Source organism: Hypanus sabinus, chromosome 16 (genome assembly GCF_030144855.1).
Source record: "Hypanus sabinus isolate sHypSab1 chromosome 16, sHypSab1.hap1, whole genome shotgun sequence".
NCBI lineage: Eukaryota > Metazoa > Chordata > Chondrichthyes > Myliobatiformes > Dasyatidae > Hypanus > Hypanus sabinus.
The window spans coordinates 49,338,786-49,358,432 of NC_082721.1; the positions used below are offsets into that span (position 1 = coordinate 49,338,786).

The 19,647-nt window shown below is 38.6% G+C and overlaps 1 protein-coding gene across 6 annotated transcripts in view; it reads right to left on the reverse strand.

Moving 5' to 3' along the window:
• Nucleotides 1–19,647, reverse strand: part of eps15l1a (epidermal growth factor receptor pathway substrate 15-like 1a) — a 495,582-nt gene that overhangs the window by 111,064 nt on the left and 364,871 nt on the right. For 4 of the 6 annotated variants that reach the window (XM_059991699.1, XM_059991700.1, XM_059991698.1 and 1 more), the window contains one exon: nt 18,581–18,728. The exons of 1 other annotated variant lie outside the window; for it this stretch is intronic. In XM_059991699.1, coding sequence (XP_059847682.1) covers nt 18,581–18,728 — 148 coding nt within the window. Of the gene's footprint in view, nt 1–14,349; nt 14,757–18,580; nt 18,729–19,647 lie in introns of those variants that run through there. One more of the 6 variants, XM_059991701.1, reaches the window with a different exon arrangement.

Genomic DNA, 19,647 nt, shown 5'->3' on the forward strand with positions numbered 1-19,647 from the left:
TGTGCCCTCTAGTTCTGGATAACCCCACCATAGGAAACATCCACTCCACATCCACCTTATCTAGTCCTTTCAACATTTGGTCATTTCAATGAGATCCCCCCCACATTCTTATAAAGTCCAGTGAGTACAGGCCCAAAGCTGCCAAATGCTCCCAATATGTTCACCTCTTCATTCCCAGAAACTCCTCTGGACACTCTCCAATGACAACACATCCTTTCTGAGATATGGGGCAATACTAAGTGTCACCTGTCTTTAAAGGCCCAGCATTATCTCCTACCTTATATATTCTATTCCCCTTGAAATAAATGCTAACTTTGCATTTGTTCTCTTTACCACAGACTCAGTCTATAAATTAACCTTTTGGGAGTCTTACATAAAGACTCCCAAGTCCCTTTTCACCTCTGATGTTTGAACCTTCTCCCCATTTAGGTAATAGTTCATAGTATTGTTCCTTTTACCAAAATGCATTATCATACGTTTCCCAAAACTGTATACCATCTATGATCTTTAGCCCTTTTTTCCAATTTGGCTAAGTCCTGCTGCAATTACATTGCTTACTCAGCACTACCTACTCCTCCACCTAACTTCGTGTCATCTGCAAATTTTGCTACAAGGCTATCAATTCCATTATCTAAATCATTGGCAATGTGAAGTAGCAGTCCCAAAACTAACCCCTGAGGAACACCACTAGTCACTGGCAGCCAACCAAAAAAGGCTCCTTTTATTCCCACTCATTGTCTCCTTCCTGTCAGTCATTCCGCTATCAATGCCAGTATCTTTCCTGTAATTCCATAGGATTTTAACTTTTTAAGCAGCCTCATATGTGGCACCTTATCTAATGCCTTCTGAAAATCCAAGTAAATGACATCCACTGCCTCTCCTTTGTCCACCTTGCTCGTTACTTCCTTGAAGGAATCTAGCAGTGTCAGGCAAGATTTCCCTTTACAGAATCCATGCTGACCCCAAGTACTTCAAAACCTCATCCTTAATAATACACTCCAACACTTAACCAACCACCGAGATTCGGCTAACTGGCCTATAATTTCCTTGCTTCTGCATTCCCCTCTTCTTATAGAGGAGTGACGTTTGCAATCTTCCAGTCACCATGGACCATGCCAGAATCAAATGATTCTTGAAAGATCATGACCAATGCATCTGTTATCTCTTCAACAACCTCTTTCAGAACTCTGGAATGCAGCCCATCTGGTCCATGTGACTTAAGATCTTTCAGCTTGCCTAGCACTTTTTCCTTTGTAATAGCAATGGCACTCACACCTGCTCCCTGACACTCACAGACCTCTGGCACACTGCCGGTGTCTTCCACAGTGAAGACAGATGCAAAGTACCCATTAAGCTCATCTGCCATTTCTTTGTCCCCATTACAACTTCACTGGCATCATTTTCCAGTGGTCCAATATCAACTCCCACATCCCTGTTACTCTTAAAATAACTGAAAAAACTCTTGCTTTATATTATTGGCTTGTCTGCCCTCATAATCCATCTTTTCCCTTTTTATAGCTTTTTAGTTACCTTCTGTTGGATTTTAAACACCTCCAACCCTAATTCCCACTCACTTTTGCTACGTTATTTGGCCCTTCCTTTGCTATTATGCAGTCCTCAACTTCCTTTGTCAGCCATGGTTGCCTACCCCTGCCATTTGAGAACTTCTCCCTGCGCCTTGTGAACTATTCCCAGAAACTTCAGCCATCTCTGCTCTGCCATCATTCCTGCCAGTATCCTCCTCCAACCCACCTGGACAAGCTCCTCCCTCATTCCTCTGTTCCTTTTATTCCTTGTGATACTGATACATGTGAGTTATGCTTCTCCCTCTCACATAGAAGTATGAATTCAATCATATCATAATCACTGCTTCCTAAGGGTCTCTACATTAAGCTCCCTATTAAGATCTGGATTATTACACAACACCCAATCTAAGATCGCCTTTCCCTGGGTAGGATCAAGCACAAGCTGTTCTAAAAAGCCATTTCGTAGGCATTCAGCAAATTCCTTCTCTTGTGAAACGACAGCAACCTGATTTTCCCAATTGCATATTGAAGTCCCCCATTACAATTGTGTCGTTACTCTTATTACATGCCTTTTCCAGCTCCTTTAGCAATCTCAACCCCACATCTTGGCTACTATTTGGAGGCCTTGCATATGATTCCCATAATGTTTTTTTTACCCTTGCAATTTCTTAACTCCACCCACCAAGATTCAACATTCTCTGAACAACAACACACACAAAATGCTGGTGGAACACAGCAGGCCAGGCAGCATCTACAGGGAGAAGCGCTGTCGACGTTTTGGGCCGAGACCCTTCGTCAGGACTCATTCTCTGACTCTTTCTAAAGACGTAATTCCATCTCTTACCAACAGAGCCACACCACAGCCTATGCCTTCCTTCCTGTCCTAACAATACAAAGTATATGCTTTGATGTTAAGCTCCCAACTATGGCCTTCTTTCAGCCATGACTCCGTGATGCCCACAATGTCATACTGACCTATCTCTAATTGCATGATTAATTCGTCCACCTTATTCCAAATGCTATGCACATTGAAATACAGCACCTTGGAGTCCTGCATTCTTTGTCCTTTTAAATTTTGCTTCTGTGGTACAATTTAACTCTTTGCTCTGTCTGCATCTGACCCAATCACTGGCTTGTCCTTCCTTACATTCATGTTACATCCATCATATACTTGTAAACCTGCTGGCTCATCCTCAGCTCTATCATACTGGTTCCCATCCCTCGCCATATTCGTTTAAACCACTCCCAAAACCTCTAACAAATCTGCACATAGAATATTGGTCCCACTCGGATTCAAGAGCAGGTACCACCTGTCCCAGAATAGGTCCCAATGATCCAGAAATCTGAATCCCTGCCCCTGCTCCTGCTCCAATTCTTCAGCCATACATTTATCTGCCACCTCATTCTATTCCCAACCACACTGTCGCGTGGCACAGGCAGCAATCCCAAAATTATTAACTTTGAGGTCCTGCCTCTCAGCTTCCTTCCTAACTCCCTGTATTCTTTTTTCAGGACCTCTTCCCTTTTTCTTCCCATGTCAGTGGTATCAATATGTACCACGACTTCTGACTGTTCACCCTCCTTTTTCAGGATATTGTGGACATGTCCAGAAACATCTTGGACCCTGGCACTTGGGAGGCAAACTACCATCACTGTTGCCTTTTCACATCCACAGAATTGCCTATCTGTCCCCCTGACTACACAGTCCCCTATTACTGCTGCCATCCTCTTCCGTTCCCTACCATTCTAAGCCACAGGGCTAGACTCAGTGCCAGAGGCATGGCCTCTGTTGCTTCCCCCAGGTAGGTCCCCACCCCCAACAGTACTCAAAATGGATTACTCTTTTGTTGAGGAGGCTGAACATCCCCCTTGGAAACTTTCATGTTTTATAGTTTACAATCTTGAATCACAGCGGATTTAATTTGGCTTTTTTGACACTGATCACAGGAAAATACACTTACCTGCCAAAGTGAAAACACATTTCTACAAAGTGATCTCAATGAATTACAATATAAAACACAAAGTTATTGATTGCATAAGTATTCAGCGCACACCCCCCCCCCCCTTTAATATGACACACCAAGTCATTACTGGCATAGCCAATTGGTTTTAGAAGTCACATAATTAGATAAACAAGATTTTTTTTTTGGAAATCTGTGTGCAGGCAAGGTGTTTAAATTGTTTGTATTAAAATACACCTGTATCTGGAAAGTCCCACTACTGGTGGGCAGTATCTTGGCAAAAACTACACCATGAAGCCAAAAGAACACTCCAAGTAAGGTTACTGAAAAGCATAAGTCAGGAGATGGATACAAGAAAATTGCCAAGTCACTAAATATCCCTTGGAGTATATTTAAGTCAATCATCAAGAAATGGAAAGAATATGGTATAGCTGTAAATCTGCCTAGAGCAGGCCATCCTCAAAAACAGATGACCATGCAAGAAAGGGTCTTTTGAGGGAGGCCACCAAGAAACTTATGACAACTCTGGAGGAGTTACAAGTTCCAGTGGCTGAGATGGGAGAGACTGCGCAGACATATGTTGCCCAGGTTCTTCACCAGGAGAAGCTTTAAGTGGGAGTGGCATAGAGAAAGTCACTGTTGAAAAAAATCTCACATGAAATCTCGTCTAGAGTTTGCCAGAAGGCATGTGCAAGACTCTGAAGTCAGCTGGTCTGACAAAACCAAAGTTGAGTTTTTTGGCCATTAGACTAAACACTATATTTGGCATAAGCCAAACATTACACATCATCAAAAACACACCATACCTACCATGAAGCATGGTGGTGGCTGCATCGTGCTGTGGGGATGCTTCATTGCAGCAAGCCCTGGAAGACTTGTGAAGGTAGAGGGTAAAATGAATGCAGCAAAATTCAGGGAAATTGTGGAAGAAAGTCTGATGCAGTCTGCAGAAGAATTGTGACTTGGGGGAAGATTTGTTCTCCAGTAAGACAATGACCTGAAGCATAAAGCCAAAGCTACACAGGAACATCTTAAAAACAACAAAGTTAATCTCCTGGAGTGGCCAGAACTTGATAGGTTCTTTATTGGTCATGTCATCAGAGGTAAGGCCAGGGAGAAGGTCGGGGAGTGGGTCTGAGTAGGGTTAAATGGCAGAGCAGACTCGATGGGCCAAATGGCCTAATTCTTCTCTATGTCATATGGTGTTATGGAGAATTTGTGGCTGGACTTGAAAAGGGCTGATCAGTCACGATCCCCATGCAATCTTACAGAGCTTGAGCAGTTTTGTAAAGAAGAATAGGGAAAAAAATGTAGTGTCCAGATGTGCAAAGCTGATAGAGACCTGTCCACACAGACACAAAGCTGTAATTGCTGCCAAAGGTGCATCTACTAAATACTGAATCGAAGGGGGTGAATACTTTTGTAATCCATTATTCTGTGTTTTGTATTTGTAATTAATTTAGATCACTTTGTAGAGATCTGTTTTCATTTTGACACAAAAGAGTCATTTTCTGTTGATCAGTGTCAAAAAAACCAAATTAAATCCATTGTGATTCAATGTCGTAAAACAATAAAACAAGGGGTTAAATACTTTTTTACAGGCACAGTACATGCAAGGACTGGGTCTCAAGCTGCAGCATTTTCTAGTGGGCATCACAGCCGGAGAACACTATATACGTGCGTATTTTGTGTTGTTATATTTTACTGATATTCTATATGGGTTTGTCACCTTGCAGGTGCGAGGATTGGACCTCGAGCCGCCATGCCAGAGGTGGGGAGGGAGTGCATTAGAAATCTTTTATTATTCCCTGATTGTGATCTTGTATGTGCTATACTGTGTGTGATAGTTGATTATGTGTTTTTATACTTTGACTTTGCAGTACCGCTGTCTCATGAATTCATGAGTATTTCTGTATGGTTGAACGACAATTAAACGTGAATTGAATTGAGATACAATTCATCAGAATCTGGTTTATTATCACTGACACACCACTCAATGGCCTCTTTATTAGATACAGAAGTGGTACTGGTGTGGTCTTCTGTTGTAGCTCATCCCTTTCAATGTTTGACGTGTTGTGGGTTCAAAGATGCTCTTCTGCACACCACTGTTGTAATACATAGTTACTCAAGTTATTGGCACCTTCTTGTCTGCTTGAACCAATCCAGTCATTCTCCTCTGACCTCTCTCAATAACAAAGAGCTTTTATCCAGTACTGCTGCTCACGGCTTGTTTTTTGCTTTTCACATAATTCTCTGTAAACTCTAGAGACTGCTGTGTGTGGAAAGACAAGGAAATCAGCAATTTCTAAGATATTTATCTAGCACCAACTATCATTCCACAGTCAAAGTCACTTAGACCACATTTCTTCCCTACTCTGACATTCGATGTGAACAACTGAACCTCTTGACCTTGTCCGCATGCTTATATATATTGAGTTGCTACCACCTATTTGGCTGATTAGATGTTTGCATTTACAAGCAGGTGCACAAGTGTACCTAATAAAGTGGCCACCATTTCTATGCCATGAAATTTGTTGTTTGTGGCCCTGTTCGTAATTACATCAACATACTGGGCCCAAGGTAGATCTTCACAGATGTCAACACCCAGGAACTTCAAACTGTTCACTCTTTCCAATGCAGATCCTTGAATTGAATTGAGATACAATTTCTCAGAATCAGGTTTATTACCACTGATGTGTGTTCCCTCAGCTTTCCCTTCCTGAAGTCCAAATCAAGACTGTCATTGAGTAAAAGGTTGTTGTTGCAACGCCACTCATCCCACTGATCTATCTCACTCTTGTACACCTCCTTGTCACCATGAGATAATGCCAACAATAGAGGTATCATTGGTAAACTTATAGATGGGAATGGCACTAGGCACACAGTCACGAGGGTAGAGAGCACAACAGCAGGCTAAACATGTATCCTTGAGGTGCCTGAGTGTTAATTGAAAGTCAAGGGTCCAGTTGCAGAGGGAGATAGAGACCTAGGTTTTGAAGCTTATTGATTAGTACTGAGGAGATGTTTGTGTTGAACACTGAGCTGTAATCAATCACAGCAGCCTAACATCGCTGATGTTTAGGTGGTCTAAGGCCAAGTGGACAGCTAGTGAGATTACATCCACTGTAGACTTATTGTGACAGCAGGTAAACTGCAACAGGTCTAGGTCCTTGCTTAGGCAGGAGTTAATTCTAGTTATTATCAAACCTCGAAACATTTCATCACAGTAGAAATAAGTGCAACTGGGCGATAGCTGGTGAAGAGAATCCGTGCAGCCAAGTCAAATTTTCTCAGATGCCCAAGAAAATAAATATACATTTTGTTGATCACTATATGGGAATAAAGGGAGCCTTTTCTGATTGGCTGCTGGTGACTTGTGGTGTTCCATAGGGGTCTGTGTTGGGATCAATTCTTTTTATGTTTTATATCAATGATTCAGATGAGATGGAATTGATGGCTTTGTTGCAGTTTGCAGATGACACAAAGATAGTTGGAGTGACTGGTAGTTTTGAGAACGTAGAGGGGCCACAAAAGGACTTAAACAGATTAGGAAAATGGGCAAAGAAGTGGAGATGTAATGCAGCGTTGGAAAGTGTATACAGGTGGCCCCCGTTTTTCGAGCGTTCGCTTTATGACATTTTGGCTTATAAACGGTTTCATAGGAACACTCTACCTTCGGATAGTGGGGGAGATCTGTAAACAAGCACTTTGATAGAAGAGATTAAAATGTAGTCTATTTTCTAAATGAAGAGAAAATATGAAAAAACTGAGGCACAAAGGGTTGGGAGCCCTTGTGCAAGATTCTCTGAAGGTTAAGTTGCAGGTTGAGTCTGTAGTGAGAAAGGCAAATGCAATGTTAGCGTTCATTTCAAGAGGTCTAGAATATGTTAAGACTTTATAAAGCACTGTGAGGCCTCAGAGTATTGTGAGCAGTTTGGGCCCCTTATCTTAGAAGGAAGTGCTGAAACTGGAGAGGGTTAAAAGGAGGTTCACGAAAATGATTCCGGGATTTAATGGCTTGTCATATGAATAGTGTTCGATGGCTCTAGGCCTGTATTCACTAGAATTCAGAAGAATGAAGGGTGATCTCAGTAAACCTATTGAATAGTGAAAAGCGGATGTCAAGAGGATGTTTCCGTATGGCGGGAGAGTCTAAGACTAGAGGTCACAGCCTCAGAATAAAGGGCAGGCCTTTTAGAATGGAGATGAGGAGAAATTTCTTCAGCCAGAGAGTGGTGAATCTGTGGAATTCTTTGCCGCAGGCAGCCGTGCAGCCAAGTCATTGGGTAGATTGATAGATTCTTGATTGGTCAGGGCACGAAGGGATACAGGAAGAAGGCAAGAGATTGAGGCTGAGAGGAAAATTGGATGAGCCATGATGAAATGGCGAAGCAGACTCAATGGGCCGACTGGCCTAATTCTGCTCCTTTATCTTATAGTCTATATCAATTTGGAGGGACCAGGTGAAGATGCTGATGATTTCAATGCCAAGAATGTTGAATACATCAACCACCTCTACAGCAGTTCCATTAGTGAAGACAGGTTATGTCCACAACACTGCCCTCCCATCCTCCAACTTTTTTTGTCAACAACCAACTCTTTTCCTCACTAGGTTCTTGTGGCACCTCTTTCCTGTATACTTTTTCAGCACTGTTGACAATCCAGCTAATAATGGAGGTGTCATCAGCAAACTTAAAGTTCAAGTTGGGGCTGTATCTATCCAGACATCATGGGATATATGGGAGGTAGAACACACAATCTTAGTGATGACCAGCATTGGGAGTCAGGGTAGATGAAATGTTGTGGCCAATTCTAACTAGCTGAGGTCTGTCACTCAGAAAATCTAGGTAAAAAGAACTTTCAGAATCTTAGAAGGAATTGATCATGTGGATAATCAGAGGCCTTTTCCCAGGGCTGAAATGGATTAACTCGAAAGGGAACAGTTTTAAGGTACCTTGAAGTAAGTACAGAGAAGATGTCGGGGTAAATATTTTACGCAGAGTGGTGAGTATATAGAATGGGTTGCCGGCCACATTAGAGTCTTTTAAGAGACTCTTGTATAGGTACATGGAAAAACAGAGGGCTATGAGTAACCCTAGGTAATTTCTAAAGTAAGTAAGTACATGTTCAGTATAGCATTGTGGGTCAAAGGGCCTGTATGTGTAGGTTTTCTATGTTTCTATGAATCTTCTTATGGCTATATGTGCAATGCTACAGGATAATTGCATTTCTATGTGAACAGAATGTAACAGAACACACACACACACACACACACACACACATATATATATATATATATATATATATATATATATATATATGTAACAGAACACACTCTGGAGATAAACTCAAACCTCTGAATAGCTGCTAAAACTTCTAGCACCATTCTTAACAATCAAAAATAAATTATGATACCAACTTCATGCAAGATTACCATATTCTGTACATTTTAATACACAGCTTTACGATACAATTTAGAGGGGCAACTATTGACAAATTAGATACAGGTTTGTGGATGGTATGAAGCTTTTCTCAAATAGACTTTGATCTCAAAGTCAAATAAACATTAAATTCAAGCCCAGGTCCATCCAACTCATGCAAATTTTGATTTCTTGTTTTTAGCATTAATATAAAATACACACAACTAACTGTTGCATTATGTGCATAAATGAAGGAGTATTTGTGAAACTTCTTACAAGAAACCGGCCTCCCATACTAAAGCATTCCTTGGATCTGGTAACTAACTTCAATTGTTTGCTCAAGTCAGTCAAATATCAAAGTAATTCAACCGATCTGCCCTGGCTTGGAAATGATTCCTGTGTTTTAACTTTATTGTTGCTAGCATGTTACTTGTGTAGATGATACTGCCTATAAAAGTGGAATATTACTGACATTATTTCTCCAAATGGATTTTTTTGACTCCATTGCCACACTACCACCATAAGGAAAAATTATGAAGTAGAAAACAAGATTTTACAATCACATCAGTGGAAGCTAACTGTTAAAACATGACTACCACCTCTGAACCTTTACGTGCAAAAGCCCGGAAAATTTCTACATCTCAGTTGCCACAAGAAATAAAATTTACATGGGCAACATTCTAACAGCAACAAAGATATCCAGGTCGATCATGATCTGGATATCAGAAAATCAGAGAGGCCAGTGCTACTTTTTAGTTAGTTTATTACCACAGGCATGAGTTTAGTCTGCAGCCTGCACACCAACACCACAATTAATGAAGCCAGTAAAATTGCAATTACAGAGTAAAATACTTATTTGTGATTTTGAATCACTATAATGTCATTCAGAACTCAGAAACAAATTAAATATGAGGATTGCTTTATGTGTGAGACCAAGCATTGTATGTAATTGTGTTTTTATAGGTATGAATGATCAATCTGCCTGCTCAAAACATCTGAGCTGGATAAATCCCCCCGAGTTGAATTTTTCCAATGGTTCTAAATAATTTTGAAGGTCAGTATCCAAATGGATTAGATAAGCAGTGGAAAGTTTGCTGATAACTAGTGGATGTTACATCTTAACTAGTTACGTTGCATCTTGCTGTGGGGACAATGTGTGCACTCCTCATCAACAACCACAGGATAAATATTAAGCAATCACTTGTATATTTCTCACTCACTCCTCACAAGTTCACTCTCACTGCCATTCCACCTCTGTCCACAACCCCTTTACTCAAAAAAAGAATTAGATCATACAAACAAAGCTTAAGCATTGCTGGCAGGATCGATGAATCTCCTTTGTTGATTTAAGAAGCTGGTTGTATAGTTTTGTAAACTATTGAGCAGCACTCTGAGAATCTGAATGCTTACAAGGCTGCTCACAGTGGTTAGAAACAGAGGGAGTCAAGGCCAGACAAAGTAAGGATACAAGGTTTCCTTTCCTAAAATACACCTGCCAAGTAGTAAGATTTTTACAGTGCCAAGATAATTTTTACTGATTTTCAAAAAGAAAGAAAAATACCATGAAGATATTTTAAACTCAAGTTCCATCAATCACTAATCTAGGTCTCTGGATTGCTATTTCAGCAGGATGATTATAACCCAACAAAACCACTTAATACAGTGTTCACTGGCATTTAATTCAGTTAAAGTTCTCTGCTATCTTTGCTCTACCAAAGCCTAGATGAGGTTAGTCTACCAGACCAACTACTTTGTGGATACAAGAGAAGCAAGATCGGAAGAGAATATTTAGCACTGTTCCTGCAACAGAAAACTATAAGAGCAGCTAAAGTTAACAAAAGTAACAGCAACAGGCACACCCATGGTTATTGCAGCTTTGTGTGTGTGTATATGTGTATACTTCTGATCTGGACCGCAGAAAGCGCATCCTTCATCTTCTGTGATAACCATGAAATTAGCACCATCATCCAAGCAGCGTCTGCAACCACACTACTATTTAGCTCTTAGTCTGAAATATGGGACCCGATAAGATCAACTGTTAAGCTTATTAAAGGAAGAAAATAAATGCCGATAGCATGATATTAACAAGAATTGATAACCAATTTAAATGTGATTCTTATATTAGCTTATTTATCTCCTAAATCAGTTCTTCAAATACTTTTCATCCAAATTCTATAAGTATTTTTCTACTTCCGTATAGAAAGCTGCTTTGACCAATTATAACATCACATAAACCTCGTTAATTTTAAAAAATGACTTGCTTTCACGAATTAAGCTATGTTACAATTTGATTCCCAAAACCTGTTCAAATATTGCATGTAAGCTGTCACCCAATTATGTTCTTAAAAAACAGTTGAAATTAGACAATGCAATGCTGCTGAGACATCTTCTTAAGGTCAAATGTTTTCATCTCATTAGTCAGATCAAGGCATTAATAACGAGTCAGGGTGTGGGTGGAAAGTTAAAATTCATTTTCCCTTGATAGCTTGTTTCCCCTTTACAGAATTTTATAAAATCTTCTTGCTTTGTCTGTTAATCCAAGGACACAAACTATGCTCTGCATTTATGAGCCAGAAGTATGCAGAAGTTTGCAAAAGCACTGCACAACCGACCTCTCTTTCCTTTGGTTCTCACCAAATCCTAATTTGGTATTAGACCAAATCCTACTCTATATTACTCCTCTTCACTTGTATATACAAAATTACTTGTATATCAATGACAAACTTTTAAAATTGGGACTTCCCTGTATTTAATAGAAACAATGAATTAAATCAACCATGAGGTGATGTCAAACAAAATACTTCCCAGGAAGGGAAGACAGACAAACAGTACTCAGTCAAAAAAGGTGCAGTTACTGGTAACTGCAACTCAGAAACTGATCAAGATAGAAATGATGATTCCACTATGTGGTGGGACTGAGAATAATCAAAAATCATTTTTTGCCAACATGACAGGTCTTGACAATAATGTCCAGTAAGACAATGAGCTTTACACCTCTTGTAAACTGGTGGTCTCAAACATCTATTTTAACAACTTAGACATATAATGAAATGGCTGAAGATAAAGTTGACACTGGCTAAGTATTTCACACACTTGGAAAAAAAACACAATCATACTATATTCTACACCTCATATAATGGGTCTGAGTAAAGACATGGAACCACAGAACACTACAGCACAGAAATAGGCCTTTTGGTCCTTCTTGGCTGTGCCGAACCATTTTTCTGCCTGGTTCCACTGACCTGCACCTGGCCCATATCCCTCCATACACCTCTCATCCACATACCTGTCCAAGTTTTTCTTAAATGTTAAAAGTGAGCTCGCACTTAGCACTTAATCTGGCAGCTCATTCCACACTCCTACCACTCTGTGTGAAAAAGCACCCCCTATGTTCCCTTTAACCTTTTCCCCCTTCACCCATGTCCTCTGGTTTTTTTCTCCCCTAACCTCAGTGGAAAAAGCCTGCTTGCATTCACTCTATCTATACCCATCATAATTTTATATACCTCTATCAAATCTCCCCTCATTCTTCTACGCTCCAGGAGATAAAGTCCTAACCTATTCAACCTTTCTCTGTAACTCAGTTTCTCAAGTCCCAGTAACATCCTTGTAAACCTTCTCTGCACTTGTTCAACCTTATTAATATCCTTCCTGTAATTTGGTGACCAAAACTGCACACAATACTCCAAGTTCAGCCTCACCAATGCATTATACAACCTCACCATAACATTCCAACTTTTATACTCAATATTTTGATTTATAAAGGCAACATCATGTCAACAAGCAGGATACACAATGTATTTCTGACAAAGTAGAGTTTATACAACTATCAAAAGAAACTGAATAGCTTTGAGAGTTCAACACATATTCATTAGCAAGCAGACTGAGCCTAAATATATCACTAACAGAAATCTGAAGATTAATGACTCTAGCAAGCTTTTTAAAAATGTATGTCCAGCAACACATATGAGTCAAGTGTGCCAGGATTGATTGTAACTTCTACATTCTAACCTTCTTATTTCCTTTAACTGGCACCGTCCTTAATTTTGAATCCTTGTCTTTGTATCCGATTCTTTCCCTTCCAACTAGCAATTCTTATATTATAAATTTCAAAGGTGTTTACAGGTTTCCCCCGCAATCTGAAGGTAGAGTGTTCCTGTGGAACCGTTTGTAAATCGAAATGTCGTACAGCGAAGAAGCAATTACCATTAATTTATATGGGAAAAATTTTTGAGCGCTCCCAGACCCAAAAAATAACCTACCAAATCAAACCAAATCTCACATAAAACCTAAAATAACACTAACATATAGTAAAAGCAGGAATTATATGATAAATATACACCCTATATAAAGTAGAAATATTGTATGTACGGTGTAGTTTCACTTATCAAAATTGGGAAGACAGCGAGCCAAAATCGATTTGAAGAAAAAAAACAGGCACGTACACGCATACACACGTACACACATGCGCAAACAACTGCCCACACAAGGTTTCACAGTCATTGTAGTCTTTCTTGGGGTAAACATACGTATAAAGCGGGCATCTTTTTTTTCATAAAAGCGAAAATCCTCTTTGGTTAGCGAAAACAGGTACTAAATGTAGGTCTTTCGTAACAGTGAGTTGTCGTAAAGCGAACATTCGAAAAATGGGGGACACCTGTATACCCAATGGCAGAGACACCCTTTTTACTTTAAAGATAAAGATTAGCTTTATTTGTCTTGAGTACATAGAAACATATTGTGAAATGCATCATTTGCATCAAATCAAATCAAATCAGAAAGGACCGTGCAGGGCAGCCTACAAGTGTTATCATACTTCCGATGCCCACGTAACATGCCCACAACATACTAACCTTAACAGTAGGTCTTTGGAATGTGGGAGGAAACAGAAACACCTAGAGGAAACCCACATAGTCATGGTACTAACTCCTTATGGCTGGTGCTGCAATAGAGTTGTGCTAATCACTACACTATCGTGTTGTGCAAATCAATCCCAGAGGTTCATCAGCTTCTTTGCATGTTGTTAAAAGTTGTATTTATTAAGGAAAAACACTAATTTTTACTGGCTGTTACCATCCCTCATTTACATATATGACCAGTGATTTATGCTGTCAACGAATTTAATACCAAGGTCTCTCACGTTTAGTAATTTGCAGATGTCCATGATTTTAAAAGATAGTTCCATATATATTTACAATCTAAGTTATTTGGCACTGTCAGTAAAAGTCTACTTTTTGAATTTCTAGTTCTACAGGTTCTCCTTTCTCTGTATCTTGTAAAAATAATTAAGAAAAACTATACAATATCTGAAATTACAGGACTTTCCCCATTTTGTACCAATCAGCTGAGATAGTGAATTTCTTATAACCTAGCAGCTTTGAGGATTAAAATGAGAATCATACTGCATTCCCAACTGCAGCCCCCTTCTATGAAAACCAACATATTAAAGACATCGGCTTCAAATGATATTTCTGCCATTATCATTGATCTCAGTTTTCAAATGAGTGATTCTAATGAACAGATACAATCATACTCCCAAACAGCAACTATTAGAACACCTTTTGATCACAAAGATTGAAATGGCCAATAATCAGTTTAAAAAATTTCACACTGAGAAGCTACCAGATGAGGTCAAAAACATTACATCAAACCAATAAAAGAGCATTATTTTATGTAAGAAAGTATTTAGAGCAGATATAACAACGATTAGTGGCTGTTTTGCACTTCTCTATGGGAAGCTTGTTCTTGTTCACACACAAATGCAAAGGTTTCCCCTTTCACATCCTTTTTCCAATTTCGTTTTAGCAATGCCATTCTGTGCCCATTTCCGTTCACATCTCTAAACATCACTTGAAAAAGGAACATTATTTCTAATTATAACATGGGTTAAGATGATTACAAAATACACAACACACTGAAGACAAATAATAAGAATTTAACAGGTAATGAAGCTCTCTGCTGCTTTAGCACCACAATAAGTGGAAATGGGCAGAAAGTGTGGTTAAGGTAATGATACTGACCTCAGCCACACTTGTTGGCAGCCCACCAAGTGAAGCCACTGACCATCTCTCACAAAGGAAAAGAAACCACAAATTTGATTCTCAATGATTCTCCTATATCAGCACTGGCAGAGCTCTTGGCAAGATGAACCAGAACCAAGGTAAAGGGATTTGATACAAAATAAAGTCTTGGATTCCAATTTTGAACTTCATCATCTTGCCCTGAATCACTCTCTAAACCATTTGTAGAAGAGATTATGATTCTTTTGCTAAATATTTGATTTGAAGTTGGAAGTATAATTGTAGAATTTTATTTCCTGAAAATCTGAAATATATCCAGTTATGTGTGCTGTGAATTTGCATTTTTGAAGTGAATTAACTATATAACACCATATTTCTATTACGTTATTTCTTAAAAGCAAGAATTTATCTATATGCAGGATTTTCTGAGTAACAACAACACACTAACTAGTTGGAATAGATTTGGGATGTAGAGAACTGGTGGGGTGGGAGACAGTCATGACAGCCATCACATACAAATCTATCAATGATTAGTAGTTATAATTTTGAATGTGCTGGTTGAAACTGTAGTACAACTGGATTTTCAAATAAGTAACTTTCCAAAAAGGTAGAATATATAACTGAAAGGAAACAACTTATAGAGCTATGGGGAAATAATGGTTAAACAAAAGAAAAGCTCTACTAAAAGACAGAAAACAAGCCCAACAAGTTAAATGTCTTCTTCCTATAATTGGCATAATTCTATGATTTTATTGTGAATGATTGGCACAAGCAATTTTAAATAGTTTGCCTTCCTTCTTCTCAACTACAGCACACTAAAATTAAAAAAAGGAAGGTGTTAAATGAATTCTGGAAGATTCATGCTCAGCCATTCTGAGATTTCTTTATGTTCTAAAATTATTCAGAAGATATGGATGTGGGTTGGGGTGATGTATTTATTGTATCACACTAATTGCTCGAAAAGATGTGTCCAGTCACTTACATCGGCCAATAAATCCCTATTGTGCAGTTATTCTTAATATATCAGACTGGCAAGAGAGACAAATGACTTGAGCCAAAAAAGAAATAGAGGACCATAGTGAATATAATACAATTTCCTATTCCACATTCAAATGAATGTACATTCTCCAAGGCCACTGAATTACCACTAGTCCTGTAACATAACCACAAGGCTACCAAACCCGAAGTCAAATCACAAGTAATGTTTCACATCACCTTTGCACTGCATTGCCCTTTAATTTCAAAGCTGGCTCATCATCTGTTAACTGCCAAGACAAAGTTCTAATTGAGCACAGCTGTAGTATCATTTGTTCTGCCCCAACCAACTTAAGGCTACATCAACACTTCTTTTCATTTGGTTGTTCCAATGAAAAAAACACACTTCTCTTTCCAAATTCAAATCAGTCATTTTCTTTGTCGTATTTTAAACAATGGCTCTAAATATTAAATTCATCCTAATTTTGTACTATTTTCCTTCATAACCCAATAAAGAGCTTCCTGTTCTGTCATATGGCATTCTTGCTGACACAGGTGAGAGCATAATAAACTTAGCAACTTTAACTTCTTTGTGTTCATTTTCAAATACTGTATTAAGTGCTGTGTCTCTGAAGGAAGTTCATTGCCCCTTTGCTCTCCAAATTGTAAATACACATGCTGAATTCACATTGATAAGACACTGTGCACCAAGTTGTAAGTTTTATTTAGATTTTAGTAATCTCAAACACAATCACATTCAGATTCAGTCCAGCAGGAGGGTTTAGACCCAAAACTTCAATCTCCTTCCACAGTGGCTACCTGACCTGCTGAGTTCCTCCAATATTTAGTTTTTTGCTCCAGATTCCAACATTTGCAGTCTCTTTGGTCTCCACATTCGAAACTGGTATTTCTCACTTTAGCCAACTTTGATCTGAATACTCCTATTAATTAGAATTAATATATCCAAAATGCTTTCATCTCTTACTGTCATTTTTTTTTAAAGTAAGCCATGACCAATCATTCACTATGGTAGATGGAGACAATTTCATCTTGATTAATCATTGATAGGTTAAATCACCAACTCCTCACTGATAGGTTAAATCACCAACTACTATAACTGATCCACTATTTGTTACCTTTCTTATCTCACCTTGTGGTTCCAGATCAGCATTTTCACACTTGCCTAAAGGGATCTCAACAATACCCCAGCAAACTCATATCCAACATCATCTATTAATTTTACTCAGAATAGAATAGAACTAAATGAATTGATTGGAGTAGAGCTATATTCCTGTAATTCAGTAAAAAGAAGCTTTGAAAGTTATTTCAATCAAAGATTCTCATTTGGGCTTGATGGATTCGTGTTAGACAAGGGTTTTAAAAAATAAGAAATTAAGAAGCATTGATGGAACTAAGGACTAACTGGAGGAAAAACAAGCTCAAAAGACCGAAAACTTACTTTTGTTCTAGAAGTGATCATGTTTTTTTCACTTCAGCATGGAGTGTACCGTACTTCTCTTATTATTCTGAATGATCTGATTAAATTCGCCTGCTACATGTTAAGTCTAATTTTATATTTCAATAAGATAAGCAATGGGATTAAAATAATTCACTGGCATTTAAAGAACTCCATTCACATAGAACCACTTAGTTTACCTTATAGCCCTGCAAAATTATCATCTTTGTTTATCCAACTTTCTATTAACGGCTGAATTTGCTCCACTACATATTATATGCAGGCAGAATAATGCTGGGTGCAGAAAGTTTCCCTACCTCTCACATCTGCCTCTTTTGCCAGTTACCTTAACCTGATTACTGACTCTTCGGCCATTGGCTCTCCTTAGTTGTGCTTTGTTATTTTGAATTCATTCATTAATTGTCTTCCTTCAGCCTCAGGGGAGCAAAACTAATATTTCTAACACATAACCAAAACTTCTCATCCACTATAATGTTTTCATAAATGCTTCCAAGTATGTGGTGTCCTTCTGGGGCCTGGCCAGCAGCTTAAGGATTGGTGCAAGCCCCTTCCTTTTGTATTTCATTCCTCTTAACAATAAAGCCAAGGATACCTAATGTTTTTACAACTAACTCTACCACCATCAAAAGTTTGTAAGCATATACTCCCAGTCTCTCTACCACTGGCTCAAGTGGTAGGGGATAATGGGAGATGGATCAGTCTTACTTTTCAATTTCAGTTTGGAATTTCCGTGCGGTACCAGACTGCAACAAGGCTCCATCAGTCTCTTCTAGTAGATATCTAAAACTACTAGATATTATGTGATAATATAGCATTTGCACCAAGTGCAACAAAATGCTGAGATGTGTTGGGTTTTTTTCTGGCAAGCTATACTCAGCACTTACTAAAATTGGTAATCATCTTAGTTAGAGCTACAATTGTCAACCTGCACCCATATACTTTTCAAATGTCAACACGGCAACCATGGAGAAACCAGTTATTTGGAAGTAGCAAAATAAAGAACTGGAAATTAAAAAGAATAACCGTTCCGTCTAATTCTGCTTTTTATTGACTGTACAGTGTTCTTATTCTATACCAGATTTTAAAAAAGAAACACACTAAACAGCTCCAAAATCATAGTATAGTTCATGAATACAAAACTGGATTGATACTGAGAAATACTAGGCAATTATTTGAACACAACAATAAGACTTCAACTTACCACTAGGCGGCGCTTTAGGCCGTGGGGGAACACTTTTCTTTGGAGGCAGCGCTGGGGTATCCTGTTTATTTTGAAAAGGGTCATCAATGAATCCTTGCCCACCAAACTGGCCCGAACCGGAAGCAGCAAAAGGATCTGAATTTGAGGGCTATCGATACAATGCAGAGAACATGTAATCAATTCTACTGTACCTACCATGATCAGGTCATTTAAAAAAAATGTGACACTGGATGCCGTTAATAGATAAGACAGTGTGAAGTGGAATTTAGCTCCTTCAGTCAACAACACCAGCTGTCAGTAAATGTACATCATATCTGTTGTACCACCAATCTTCTGTGGTACAGTACTCATAAAGCATACCATTATGCTGATCAATTACTACAAGAAGCATATGCCAGTTAAGATACTCGTGCAGCACTTACCTTCTAGAGATATCTTAAAGGTTCAGAAACTGCTCCCTGGTCAGCCAGAATTGAGTGGAAGTACAAAAATATAATGGTTTACTATATTACCTCTTTTGTTGAATTAGCTCCCATGAGCCAATATAATGACAGTTATTACAGAATTTCATCAGGATCAAGCAATGAGCTTTAGATCCCCATTGTGCAATGCATGCATATGAAAAAGACAAAGAATGTTAAGTCAAGTTCATGTTCACATTCAGCTTTAATATTATCCAAGTTATTCATTATTGTGACTCACATGTGAACAAAGCACGGGACTGTATTCATACAACCACATTTAGAGAGATGGAAGGAGTAGCTGACAGAATGAGATGAGAATGAGGGAAACGGATTGAGTAGGTAAAAATAATAAAAAGAAAACAGAAACCATTGGAAGGTTTTTACTGTTTCATTCATCACATCCACTTTAGAATATATACAAATTGTGACTGAAAGAAAATGATTTAAAATGTGGGAAATGGAGATTGAAGGAAGTGCTCTTACTCTCTTCGAAGTACTGAAACGCAACACTTAAAATCTGTGACATTAGCAAGGGGATGAGTATTTAATAACCTTATTCTACATAGAAATAATGATGATCTGAAGACACAGGACTCCAATAAT